At 41.4% G+C, this 15,048-nt stretch overlaps 1 protein-coding gene across 1 annotated transcript in view; it reads right to left on the reverse strand.

Annotated features, from left to right (window-relative positions):
- The window catches only part of TECTA (tectorin alpha), a 101,839-nt gene that overhangs the window by 47,476 nt on the left and 39,315 nt on the right, over positions 1-15,048 (reverse strand). Inside the window, exon 10 of the mRNA XM_064268940.1 lies at positions 124-725. Within this exon, the coding sequence (XP_064125010.1) occupies positions 124-725 (602 nt within the window). The remainder of the gene's footprint in view (positions 1-123; positions 726-15,048) is intronic.

Raw genomic sequence — 15,048 nt, forward strand, 5'->3', positions numbered from 1 at the left:
CAGGACCCTCCCCCGCTCTAACCCTTGGATTCTAGACTAGCCTGATTCAGCTCCAGCCTACCTGTGACCCCTGTCCCAGCATCCCCGTGACTAACTCTTGAGATCCAGCCTGTGACTACTCACCAGCACAGTGTGTTTGTAGGCCCGGTGAATCACAATGCTGTAGCCAAACAGAGTCACGTCCACCTGCTTGACCCACAAGGCCAGCGATGGGTCCCGGTCCTCATTCTTGGCTGTGACGATGAACTTGGGGATAGTGTCTGAGCTAGGCCTGTTTCCTGTGGTGCACAGGATGAATGGGCAGCTGGTCTGGAAGTCAAAGGGGTAGCCATCAAAGGTCAGATAGTGGCCATAGCCTGAGACAATGCAGGAGGCATCAGTGCGGGCCTGGCAGTAGTACAGGCCGCCCTCCTCCGTGCAGTACTCATCAGCCCTGCAGGGGATGGTCTCACAGTGGACGCTGTTGTCTGTACCATTGCAATAGCAGAAGATCTGGCAATCCAGGTCCACCCAGAAGGTCTCATTGGTGGCGAGTTGGTGCCCCTCGAAGTTGCAGCCACACTCGCTCCGGGTAACACACTGGCTGCCCTGCAGGGCATAGCCCTCGTCACACTGACAGCCCTCAGAGCAGCTATCCACACAGATGGGGCCCAGGGCCAGGGTTTCACAGGTCTCCGTACACGTCATGCACTCCTCAAAATGGCTGTTCTCCGGGCACTCCAGAGCTGAGGGTGGTCAAGGAGAAGACAGGCTTGAGAAAGGAACAGCAGTCAGAGGTGGGAATGTGTGTGTGTGTGCATGCATGCATACGTGCACGCAGGTGCGTGCATGCAAGTGTATGTGTACTCATTTGTACAGCTCAGTGAGCTTGATAAATGCCACATGAGCAGCACCACTGTCATCCTCAGTCGGGGTGATCAAAGGTTCAGTGAACCCCTCACTCACGTGCCATGTACAGGATTCTGATTCCATGAGCATGTATTGATCACCTGCTACATGCCAGGTGCTGTCTTGAGCATCTTTGTGTACTTTATCTCAACAACCTGCAAAGTAAGGTAAATCTTATTATCCCTATCTTATAGATGAAGAACCTGCAGTTCAGTGACTCAACCCAGCTAGCTATTAAGTACCAGAGTTGGGATATGAACCCATATCTCCTGACTGTAAGTCTAGAGTTGTGGAGAGGCAGTGTGTTGTACTGGAAAGAACACGTGTTTGGGGGCCACAGAGGCCTGGGGATGTCTTTGAGCTTCAGTTTCTTCTTTTTCAAAATAAGGACAATACTTACCTGGCAGGGTTGTTCTGAGGATTAATAGCCTCATATATTGAGCCCAAAGTAAAGTCTAAATAAATGTTATGTCTTCCTCTCTTTATACTCTAGTATACAGTTAGGCTTTATGTAGGTATTTTTTGTTCTAGAAATTAGTTCCATGTCTTTTCTTTTGTCTTTCACTTTCCTGCTACTGATGTCCTCTGGTTGCCTCCGCCTTCTCCTGACCCTCTGTACCATGCTCACTCCCACCTAGTCTTTTTCCTCTGCCTGGACTGTCTTCCCACAAGCCAAATCTCATCAATCCTTCAAGTTTCATTTCAAATTGCACTTCCACCAAGAAGCCTTCCTTGGCAGGGAAGTCTCTCAGTCAAAAAGCACAGCACACAAACTTCATGTGCTGTTCACTGTTGAGTTTTGGGTAACCTTTCCCTTTCTCTGTTACTTTGGTTTGTCAGAACTCGACATAGTCATGGACAGAATCTAGGATCCCAGAAGAAATCTACCAACAAGTCCGTGAAATCTAGAGATCCGTGAAGGTGCCCACCATCTCCGGGGAGAATAAGATCTTGCCTTTAAAATTTCCTTTGGCTCTTATACAGACACTCACTCCTTAATACAATCCAAGGACATAAAAGACATTACAAAGAAATAAATTGCATGGCAATAATAGTTTTGCCCAAAAGTACCAACTCAATTGTTCCGCAGTGTGTCCTGGAAGCAAATCTTTTTTCTAGGCTAAAGGACTGTCTCCACTCCCCATTGCCCTCCCCATCAACTACAATACCATACAGCTTTGGAGTTAAAGGCTAGTTCAGCACTAATTAAATATGTCTGCATAGAGGGATTTTCACATTGGTCTCGAAATTATGAATGTTATAACACTGACTGCAGGTTTATGGCGATAGAAATAACATGACTTATTTAAATGGCTCTCGCTTTATGACTTACTGTGTTGTCTGAATTTGTCTGAAAGTCTGGAACATACAGACGTGCAGTAATAAAACTTCCCTCGATGCCTCTGTGAAATTGCTTAATTTGGCAGCCTGGCTCGGCCAGCAAGAGAGCTGGTTAAAAATATCTGAATACAGAAGCAGTGGTCCTCTCTCTCTAGGTTCACAGAAGATTGTGTTCCTGATTTGCAGCTGCTGTCCATTCAATCCCCACTCTGCAAGACCCCAACCAGATTAACCCCTTAGTACCCGGACACTTGATTAACCAAGTGTGCATGTTTCAGGTCCTTCTCTCCAGATCCACGTACTAAAGGTCTACATGAGACATCCTGGGGGATGTTTCAAGTTGGAGCCCTGGCTCTTTGCCTGAGGATGCCATGTTCCACGTGGCTGCTTCTACCCATATCTCTCTCTAAGAAAAGTTACTTATGAAAGCTCTCTCCAGCTCTGTTGGCCCAGATGAGGGATGGCAAGAAGGTCTTTTCAGCAGCCATTGCACACAGGGAAAGAAGAATCATCCCCATCACACTGCTGTGCTTGGCATGCACAAAGCCACCATATTGTGCTTGGCATGGTACAAAAACAACCCAGAAACACTGCCTGCTGGTTAGGAGTTAGCGGTCAAAAAGGATGGCACTGACAGCCTGGCAACAAAATGGATTTAGTCTGGGGGAGACTCTGGCAGTCCACGCTGTGATTTAAATACATCTAGAAAGAAGCTGGGTGTGTGAGCAGGGACAGAAATCATGTTCAATAAGGTGGAGATAGGGCAGAAGAGGATGCAGGGAGATGGATTAAAAGAAGGCTTTGGGAAAAGAAGGTCCTACTAGATGTGGCGATCAAGAGAAATCTTGGGGCCTCTCCCCTCCTGTGTGCTCCCAGAATTCCAGCTTTAAGATTTAACACCATCTGCTGGTGGCACAGTGGTTAAGAGCTCGTCTGCTAACCAAAAGGTCAGCAGTTTGAATCCACCAGCTGCCCTTGGAAACCCTATGGAGCAGTTCTTCTCTGTCCTACAGGGTCACTATGAGTCGGAATCAAGTAATGAGTTTGGTTTTTGGTTTTTTGCAGGATGGTTAACACTTGCCAGGCACATAACCACCCTTCTCTGAGATGACAACAACCAACCCTCCATGTACTTCTTTGACTTTCTCAAGTGTAGAAATCTGAGTTTTAAAAAATAGAGTGGAACATGAGGCATATTTAGGGCAGGGAAATTACTCTGTATGACACTGTAACGGTGGATGCATGACACACTGTGTATTTGTCAAAATCCATAGGACTGTACAACCCAAGTTGTGAACTCTAATGTAAACTCTAGATTTTAGTGAATACTAATGTAATAACATTGGTTTCTCAATTGTAACAAGTGTATCACATGTATGCAGGTGTTAACAATAGGAGAAATGTTGTGCAGGGGAGGAGGGTATATGGGAATTCTATGTACTTTTTCCACAAATTTCCTATAAAGCTACAATTGCTCTTAAAAAAAAAGTCTATTAAAAGAATTTTTAAACTAAAAGAGAACGAACAAAACAATAGAAGATGTGTGTGTGTGTTGTGTGTGTGTGTGTGTGTGTAGCCCTTAGCGCTGTCCATTGAAAGGGCCTAGAAGCAAAGCAAAGGCACTCTCATAGCAATGAGCACACCTCACCCAGACCTTGGTTTCTAATAATATTCCCCACAAAAAGAATCAGAGCTCCTTGGAGACATGGCTGATTCTACTCCAGGACAAAGAAGGTAAGCAATGAGTGTGGAGCACCTCGTTATTCCAGAAAGTAAGAAAGTGTTCAAAAAATGATAAAGGCATGGCAAAAGGACAGAAAAGCCTACTGGAACAATTTTAAAATAATTAACAAATGTAATATGAAATATAAACCATGATAAAAATAGGAATTCATAAATCCATATTAATAAGATGATGATGATGATGAAAAGAAGATAGACACAGGCAGTCCCCAGGTTAAGAATGTCTGACTTATGTACAACTGTAGTAATAAACCAACCCCTGTAAAACCTACTATATTAAAAATTTGAGGTATGTACAATGGTTTGCAATAAAAAACAAGTGCTACTTTGCAATGTTCATCAAAACATTATTATTATTTCTGTATTATTATGTTAAAGAAGTTTTCATGTATCTGGAAATGTTTCTTTAATTTTTTATGCATAAAAACATACAGATGTCAATTTGTAGCACTAGATGCACACATCAAAAAAGAAGAGAGGGACAAAATCAAAATATTAGTTATGCAACTTGACCAAATACAAAGAGAACAGCAAAAGAAGCCCACAACCACCAGAAGAAAGGAAATAATAAAGATCAGAGCAGAAATAAATGAAGAAGAACATAGAAAACCCCCATATGTCTGTCAGTTTGTCATACTGTGGGGGCATGCGTGTTGCTGTGATGCTGGAAGCTATGCCACCAGTATTCAGATACCAGCAGGGTCACCCATGGAGGACAGGTTTCAGCTGAGCTTCCAGACTAAGACAGACTAGGAAGAAGGACCTGGCAGTCTACTTCTGAAAAGCATTAGCCAGTGAAAACCTTATGAATAGCAGAGGAACATTGTCTGATACAGTGCTGGAAGATGAGCCCCCAGGTTGGAGGGCACTCAAAAGATGACTGGGGAAGAGCTGCCTCCTCAAAGTAGAGTTGACCTTAATGACATGGATGGAGTAAAGCTTTCAGAACCTTCATTTGCTGATGTGGCACGACTCAAAATGAGAAGAAACAGCTGCAAACATCCATTAATGATCAGAACCTAGAATGTACAAAGTATGAGTCTAGGAAAATTGGAAATCATCAAAAATGAATTGGAACACATAAACATCGATATCCTAGGCATTAGTGATCTGAAATGGACTGGTATTAGCCATTGTGAATCGGACAACCATATAGTCTACTACGCTGGAAATGACAACTTGAAGAGGAATGGTGTTGCATTCATCGTCAAAACGAACGTTCCAAGATCCATCCTGAAGTACAATGCTATCAGTGATAGGATAATATCCATACACTTACAAGGAAGATCAGTTAATACGGCTATTATTCAAATATACGCACCAACCACTAGGGCCAAAGATGAAGAAATAGAAGATTTTTTTCAGCTGCTGCAGTCTGAAATTGATCGAACATGCAATCAAGATGCATTGATAATTACTGGTGACTGGAATGCAAAAGTTGGAAACAAAGAAGGAGGATCAGTAGTTGGAAAATGTAGCCTTGGTGATAGAAACAATGCCAGAGATCGAATGATAGAATTTTGCAAGGCCAATGACTTCTTCTTTGCAAATACCTTCTTTCACCAACATAAACAGCAACTAGACACATAGACCTTGCCAGAGGGAATGCACAGACATCAAACTGACTACATCTGTGGAAAGAGACGATGGAAAAGCTCAATATTATCAGTCAGAACAAGACCAGGGGCCGACTCTGGAACAGGGCATCAATTGCTCATATGCAAGTTCAAGCTGAAGCTGAAGAAAATCAGAGCAAGTCCACGAGAGCCAAAATACGACCTTGAGTCTATCGCACCTGAATTTAGAGACCATCTCAAGAATAGATTTGACGCATTGAACACTTGTGACCAAAGACCAGGCAAGTTGTGGAATGACATCAAGGACATCATACATGAAGAAAGCAAGAGGTCATTGAAAAGACAGGAAAGAAAGCAAAGACCAAGATGGATGTCAGAGGAGACTCTGAAACTTGCTCTCGAACGTCGAGCAGCTAGAGCAAAAGGAAGAATTGATGAAGTAAAAGAACTGAAGATTTCAAAGGGCATCTCGAGAAGACAAAGTAAAGTATTATAATGACATGTGCAAAGAGCTGGAGATGGAAAACCAAAAGGGAAGAACACGCTCAGTGTTTCTCAAGTGAAAGAACTGACGAACGTGAAGGATTCTGTGGGGAAAATATTAAACAGCACAGGAAGCATCAAAAGAAGATGGAAGGAATATACAGAGTCATTATACCAAAAAGAATTAGTCAATGTTCAACCATTTCAAGAGGTGGCATATGATCAGGAACCGATGGTACTGAAGAAAGAAGTCCAAGCTGCTCTGAAGGGATTGGCGAAAAACAAGTCCCCAGGAATTGATGGAATATCAATTGAGATATTTCAACAAACAGATGTAGTGCTGGAGGTGCTCACTCATCTACGCCAAGAAATATGGAAGACAGCTTCCTGGCCAACTGACTGGAAGAGATCCATATGTATGCCTATTTCCAAGAAAGGTGATCCAACCGAACTTGGAAATTATAGAACAGGTTTTTATCATTAATATCACATGCAAGCAAAATTTTGCTGAAGATCATTCAAAAACGGCTGCAGCAGTATATTGACAGGGAACTGCCAGGAATTCAGGCTGGTTTCAGAAGAGGATGTGGAACCAGGGGTATCATTGCTGATGTCAGATGGATCCTGGCTGAAAGCAGAGAATACCAGAAGGATGTTTACCTGTGTTTTATTGACTATGCAAAGGCATTCAACTGTGTGGATCATGACAAATTATGGACAACGTTGCAAAAAATGGGAATTCCAGAAGACTTAATTGTGCTCATGAGGAACCTTTACATAGATCAAGAGGCAGTTGTTCAGACAAAACAAGGGCACACTGATTGGTTTAAAGTCAGGAAAGGCATGCATCAGGGTTGTATTCTTTCACCATACCTATTCAATCCGTATGCTGAGCAAATAATTCAAGAAGCTGGACTATATGAAGAAGAACAGGGCATCAGGATTAGAGGAAGACTCATGAACTACCTTCATTATGCAGATGACATAACCTTGCTTGCTGAAAGTGAAGAGGACTTGAAGCACTTATTAATGAAGATCAAAGACCACAGCCTTCAGTGTAGATTACACCTCAACATAAAACCAAATAATATGAGAAGCTGGACTATATGAAGAAGAACAGCATCAGGACTGGAGGAAGACTCATTAACTACCTGCGTTATGCAGATGACACAACCTTGCTTGCCGAAAGTAAAGAGGACTTGAAGCACTTACTAATGAAGATCAAAGACCACAGCCTTCAGTATAGATTGCACCTCAACATAAAACCAAATAATACGAGAAGCTGGACTATATGAAGAAGAATGGCATCAGGATTGGAGGAAGACTCATTAACAACCTGCGTTATGCAGATGACATAACCTTGCTTGCCAAAAGTGAAGAGGACTTGAAGCACTTACTAATGAAGATCAAAGACCACAGCCTTCAGTATAGATTGCACCTCAACATAAAGAAAACAAAAGTCCTCACAACTGGACCAATGGGCAACATCATGATAAACGGAGAAAAGATTGAAGTTGTCAAGGATTTCATTGTACTTGGATGCACAATCAACAGCCATGGAAGCAGCAGTCAAGAAATCAAAAGACTCATTGCACTGGGCAAATCTGCTACAAAAGGCCTCTTTAAAGTGTTAAAAAGCAGAAACATCACCTTGAAGACTAAGGTGTGCCTGACCCAAGCCATGATATTTTCAATTGCATCATATGCATTGGAAAGCTGGACAATGAATAAGGAAGACCAAAGAAGAATTAACGCCTTTAAATTGTGGTGTTGGCAAAGAATATTGAATATACCATGGACTGCCAAAAGAATGAAAAAATCTGTCTTAGAAGAAGTACAACCAGAATGCTCCTTAGAAGCAAGGATGGTAAGGCTGCATCTTACATACTTTGGACATGTTGTCAGGAGGGATCAGTTCCTGGAGAAGGACATCATGCTTGGCAGAGTACAGGGTCAATGGAAAAGGGGAAGACCCTCAATGAGGTGGATTGACACAGTGGCTGCAACAATGAGCTCAAGCGTAACAATGATTGTAAGGATGGCTCAGGATTAGGCAGTGTTTCATTCTGTTGTGCATAGAGTCGCTATGAGTCGGAACCAACTCGACGGCACCTAGCAACAACGACATATACTAAGACAAACATTTGACTGACGTTAGATATGAATCATACCTAACTGTCCCAACTCGTGTAGAAATTCAACTTAAAGACAGACTTAGGAAGGAACTCGTTTGTAACCTGGTTCTGCCTGTAGACAGATAGAGGGTGAAAGGAATGATGGGAGAGAGAAACAGAGAAAGAGAAGAGAGGGTTCGTGCTTACAGCAGAATGGCAACTGCTGGCTGGTAAAAACAGAGGGAGTACTGGAGTTGGAAACCACTATTTTGCAATCATATAGTAAAGATTAATACAGGCAAAAATCACCAATGCGCACTAAACCCGAGAAGAGAATTTTGATGAGGAGCAGGATATTTGCATATCTTCCTACAGGTTGTTTATTAGTTACAAGGAAGAAACACAGCAACTACATAGTAGAGATAGTCAATAAATTCTTGAGCAGGGGATGAAAATGAACATCACCAATGAGGGAAAGATGGACAAAGAGTGCTTCTGCATGTGATAGGACAACATGAGAAAAACATACAACACTTATGTAGGATTCTGACTGGGGATGCATAACCTGATTCTAATCATGAGGAAACATCAACCCCATATTGAGAGGCATTCTATTTAAAAAGCAGAGGGTGAAACAGGTAAGTAAAAACTGAAGCCTCTGCCTACCTAAGACTTTCTTGCAGAAATGATTGCTGGCAAAAACACCAACTACTGGGGAAACCTGAGAAAGTTAACACTCTTGAAAATTCCAATGCCTCAACAAAAAAATCACAAGACATGCAAAGAACAGAGAAGCAATGGTCCATAAAAATGAGCATGACAAAGGGAGTGAAAGTGCACATACCCATTGCTGTTGAGTTGATTCTGACTCATAGCTACCCTATAGGATGCAGTAGGACTGTCCCGTATGATTTCTAAGGAGTGATTAGTGGATCCGAACTGCCAACCTTTTGGTCAGCAGCTGTAGCTCACTGTAGCTCTTAGCCATTGTGCCACCAGGTCTCCAAAAGTGCATATAGGGATGACCAAATAAGGAAAAAAAAAAGGAGGAATATAATACAGCAATGTTAAACATAATCGAAGAACTAAGAGAAAACAAAGAGCTAAAACAAACAAAGAATTCAAGAACAAAATGAAGATCTAAAAAAAGAGATATTGCAACTGAAAGGAACAATAAGTGAAATGAGAAACATAACAGAAGGACTTTCCAACAGACTTAATCAGACAGAAGAAAGAACCAGCAAATTAGAGGATAAGACAGTTAATATTATAGACATTGAAGAGGAACAGAGGCTCAAGAAGCCTGAGCACAGTTTAATGCAATCATGGATCAATGACAAGACACCTAATATACACATCATGGAAATTCCAGAAGATGAGAAAGGAACAGAAAGAATGTTTGAAGAAATAATGACAGAAAATGTGCCCAATCTAACATAGGGCATGAATCTACAAATCCAAGAAGTTCAAAGAACTCCAAGCAAGGTAAACTCAAAGAGATCTACACCAAGACACATCATAGTCAGGCTCTCAAAAATTAAAGATAAAGAGAGAATCCTGAAAGCAGTTAAAGATAAGCAAAGAGTCACATACAAAGGATCCCTAGTAAAAAAAAAAATTAAGTGCTGATCTTTCCTCAGAAACATTGGAAGCCAAAAGGCAATGGAATGATATATTTAAAGTGTGAAAGGAAAAAAACAAAAAAACTGTCAACCAAGAATATTGTACCCAGCAAAACTATCCTTCAAGAATGGGGGTGAAATTAAAACATTCCCAGATAAATTGAAGCTAAGAGAGTCTATATCCACCAGACCATAAATATGAAAAATACTAATGGGAGTTCTGTAGATGGAAGGGAAAAGATGCTAGAAAGGAATTCAAAGCTATGCATAAAAAGAAAGATCCTTAATAAAGGGAAATGCATGGATGAGTATACGAGGGTATGAGGGTATAAATGGACAAGTATATACAAGGGCCAGTAATAAGTTATCAATGCTTGATAATTCTAAATGTTTTGTCCTTCATATTTTTAATAGCAAATATATCAAAGGTAAGGATAAAATTATGTTATAGGGCACATGAAATATAAAGACATAATTAGTGATAATGACAAAAGGGGGACAGAGGAATGATATAGAATTTCTTGTATGTTACTGAACTTAAGTTGGTACCAACTTTCCCTAGAATATTATAAATACAAGCTCTTAAATATAATGTTCATGGCAACCACTAAGAAAAGATACTAAAAACATACACAAAAAGAAAGGGAAGGGAACCAAAAAGACTCACTACAATAAACCAGCAAAATACAAAAGCAAGAAGTACTAAAGGACGAAGACAAAGAAGGCTTAAGACACAAAAAACAAATAACAAAATGGCAGAAGTAGGTCACTTCTTACCAGTAACTACAGTGAATATAAATGCTCCAACCAAAAGGCAGAAAGTGGAAAAATGGATTTAAAAAAAGTGATCCAATTACATGCTGTTTACAAAAGACATGAAGGATATAAATAGGTTGAAAGTGAAAGGATGGAAAAAATATTCCATGCAAATAATAACCAAATAGAGGTGGGTGGAAATCTTAATATCAGACAAAGTACAATTTAAGATAAAATCTGTAAGAAGAGTTAAAGTGATAAAATGGTCAGCTAATCCATGAAATTTAATGATCATAAATATATATGCACCCAACATCAGGGTACCTAAATATATAAAGCAAACACTGATAGAATTGAAGGAAGAAATAGATAGTAGTACAATACTAGTTGGAGACTTAAACATACATTTTCAATATTGGGCAGAACATCCAGAAAGAAGATCAACAAGGAAGCAGATGACCTGAATGACACTATAAACCAACGAGACTTAACAGACATATATACAGAATACTCCACCCAAAAGCACCACAGTATACAGTCTACTTTACTGCACATGAATCAGTCTCCAGGATAGACCACATTTTAGGTTACAAAGCAAGTCTTGATAAATTTAAGAAGATTAAAATCATACAAAGTATCTTTTCTGACCACCATAGAGTGAAGCTAGAAGTCAATTAAAAAAAAAAGAAGAAGAACTTGGAAAATACCCAAACATATGGAAATTAAACAACATGCTTTTAAAAAACCAATGGGCCAAGGAAGAAATCAAAAGAGGAATCACGAGTAAAATGAAAATGCAAGCACAACATACCAAAACTTATGGATGCAGCAAAGGCAGTATTCAGAAGGAAACATACAGCAATGAATTCCTACATAAAAAAGGAAGAAAGATCTCAACTTAACAATCTAACTCAACAACTCCAGGTACTAGAAAGAGAAGAGCTAAGCCTAAACCTACCAAAAGAAAGGAAATAACAAAGATTGGAGCAGAAATACCAGAAGTTGGTTCTTTGGAAAGATCAATAAGATTGATAAACCTTTAGCCACATTGACAAAGAAAAGATGCAAACAATCAAATAAAAAATGAAAGAGAGGACATTACAACTGACCCAACAGAAATAAAGAGAATTAGGACACTATATTATGAACAATTGAACAGCCACAAACTGGATAATCTAGATGAAACAGACAAACTCTTAGAAGCACACAACCTATCCAAATTGACTCAAGAGGAAAAAGAACATCTCGACAGACCCATAACAAGTGAAGAGATCAAATCAGTGATCAAAAACCTCTCAACGACAACAACAAAAAAAACAGACTTGGACCAGGTGGCTTCACTGAGGAATTCTATTAAACATTTAGAGAAGAATTGAAGCCAATACTATTTAAACTCTTCCAAAAGATAGAGAAAGAAGGAATACTCCTCAATTCATTCTATGAAGCAAACATAACACTGATACCCAAGCCAGACAAAAACACTACAAGAAAAGAAAACAACTAGCCAATATCTCTTATGAATATAGATGCAAAAATCCTCAACGAATACTAGAGAACAGAATCCAACAGCACATTAAAAGAGTCATACACCACAACCAAGTGGGATTTATGCCAAGAATGAATTAGAAAATCGATCAACTTTATATACCAATAGAACAAAGGAAAAAAAACCACAGGATCATCTCTACAGGTGCAGAAGCATTTGATAAAGTTCAACACCCTTTATTGATGAAAACCCGAAAGAAAATTAGAAGAGAAGTGAAATTCCTCGATGTAATTCAGGGCATATATCAAAATCCCAACAGCCAACATTATACTTAATGGAGAAAGATTGAGAGTTTTCCACTTGAAATCAGGAACATGACAAGGGTGGCTGCTCTCACCACTTCTATTCAACATTGTTTTAGAAGCACTATCCAGAGCAAAAAGACAAAATAAATAAATAAATGGAAAGTATCCAGAATGGAAAAGAAGAAGTAAAATTATCTCTATTTGTGGATACTATCTATCTATAGAAAATCCCAAGGAGTCCACAGGAAAACTTCTAGAGCTAATAGAGGAATTTAGCAAAGTTGCAAGGTACAAGATCAACAAACAAAAATCAGTTACATTTCTATACACCAGCAATGTGAAGTTTGAAAGGGAAATTAGTGGAACAATTCCATTTACAATATTGTCGAAGATGATAAAATACCTAGGAATAAATCTAACCAGGGATGTGAAGGACTTATACAATGAAAACTGTAAAATATCGCTGAAAGAGATTAAGGAGGGCTTAAATAAATGGAAAGATGTTCCATGTTCATGCACTGGAAGATTTAACACCTTTAAGATGTCAATACTACCTACAGCAGTCTATAGATTGAATGAAATCCTGGTCAAAATTCCAGCAGCCTTCTTTAGAAAAACAGAAAAACCAATCCTAAGCTTTACGTGGAATGGAAAGAGGCCTCGAATAGCTAAAACAAAGTTGAAAGAGAAGAATGAAGTAGGAGGGCTCACACTTCCTAATTTTAAAACATACTATAGACTGGGGGGCCAAGATGGCTGACTAGGTAGATGCTACCTCGGATCCCTCTTGCAACAAAGACTTGGAAAAACAAGTGAATCGATCACATACAGGACAATCTACGAACCCTGAACAACAAACACAGATTTAAAGAGTTGACCTGAGTGACAGAGACGGAGAACGAACAACTACGGGGAAGCAGTGACTGTTTTCGGAGCCTGGAGCCAGTGTCCCAGTCAGGTAACCTTGGCGCCAGGCTTAGGACTGGGCGCAGGGGAGAGCTGAGCACGGCATCCTCTCACGGCGCAAACACGGGGTGCAGCCCTACCCTCCTGAACTGACCCGGGGAGGGGGCCCAGCCAGTCCGCACAGGCGGCGCAGCAATGAGGCTTCCAGGAGGAGAAGTCGCCGGGAGGCAGTGACTGGTTTTGGAGCCGGGAGTGCAGCGTCCCAGCAGGTGAACCTTGACGCTGGGCTGTGGACTGGCAACGGAGGAACTGACCGCGGCTTCTGCGGGCCAGACCCTCGGGGGCAATCTCTACCCAGCCAGCACACCTAGGCGACACGCCCCTCGGGAATCTCAGATAAAATAGTCATCCCAAGCAAGATAAGCAACTTTGGCTATATCCCGGGGTGCTACTCTCTCCTGTTTTTCTGAACCCTCCACTCCCCTTCCCAGGTGGCTTCATTAACATTGGAATTTCCTGAGCCAGAGGGAGAATGGCTCCGGCTCCGCGGCTTTTCTTTTCCCTTTTTTTTTGGTCTTTTCCTAACCCATTCTTCCGGCCTGAGAGAAGCAACCACAAAAAACCCAGAGACCAAAAATCCTTCCCTAATTGGACTAAAAACACCGGGAGTGCAGCGTCCCAGCAGGGGAACCTTGATGCTGGGCTGTGGACTGGCAACGGAGGAACTGACCGCGGCTTCTGCGGGCCAGACCCTCGGGGGCAATCTCTACCCAGCCAGCACACATAGGCGACAGGCCCCTCGGGAGTCTCAGATAAAATAGTCATCCCAAGCAAGATAAGCAACTTTGGCTATATCCTGGGGTGCTACTCTCTCCTGTTTTCCTGAACCCTCCCCTCCCCTTCCCAGGCAGCTTCATTAACATTGGAATTTCCTGAGCCAGAGGGAGAACGGCTCCAGCTCCACAGCTTTTCTTCCCCCCCCCCCTTTTTTTTTTTTTTTGGTCTTTTCCTAACCCATTCTTCCGGCCTGAGAGAAGCAACCACAAAAAACCCAGGGACCAAAAATCCTTCCCTAATTGGACTGAAAACACAGAACTAGCTCCAGCCAAGCATATATGATCCATATTTCGGGCTTTCATCCCTACAGGGAACAAGGTGGCTATTATAATGCAAAGGCATTTCTGATAGGGATCTGACTGCATTTTTTTTAGCGGATTTACTGGAAAAACAAGTTTCCCAGGTCTGATATCTCTGCTTATTTAACAGAGCCCTAACTGACCCACAACAGGGAACTGAGGGCTGAAGCTCCCCCCAGACCACCTAGCCTCTTGCCTTAGGGGTCTAAGTAGGGTGACACCAACCAATCTGTAGAGGTACTTGCATTGGGGGCCTAAGGTACAGCTGCAGAGCCCTCCCACCAAGGTGCTTTAGGAATAGAGACACACCTACCTCACTGACACTTGGGGGAAGCCTGTCAGCATCCTGCCCCCCCTGGAGTGTGAACCCTAGCTGCTAATAGAATCTGGTGCACACAACTATCACCACTACTTCTCAAGGTGGATAGGTGTTAGGGTGCAGCACACACTTGATGATCCAAAATCAGATTCCACACAAGAATAGTGAATAGACTCAGGCATATATATCTGGCAACAGCCCAAACCAGCTGGTAATAGGTCATAAGTAAGTCAAGGACTACAACAATCAAGACAGCACAATCTAGTAGCCCATCCACGTATATTGAAAGAAAACAAAACAAGATAAGACTCAGTGAGCTAATATAGAATAAATCACTACAATATCTTAGTGATGGCTCGCAGACAGCAATCG

This window comes from Loxodonta africana, chromosome 15, assembly GCF_030014295.1.
Source record: "Loxodonta africana isolate mLoxAfr1 chromosome 15, mLoxAfr1.hap2, whole genome shotgun sequence".
NCBI lineage: Eukaryota > Metazoa > Chordata > Mammalia > Proboscidea > Elephantidae > Loxodonta > Loxodonta africana.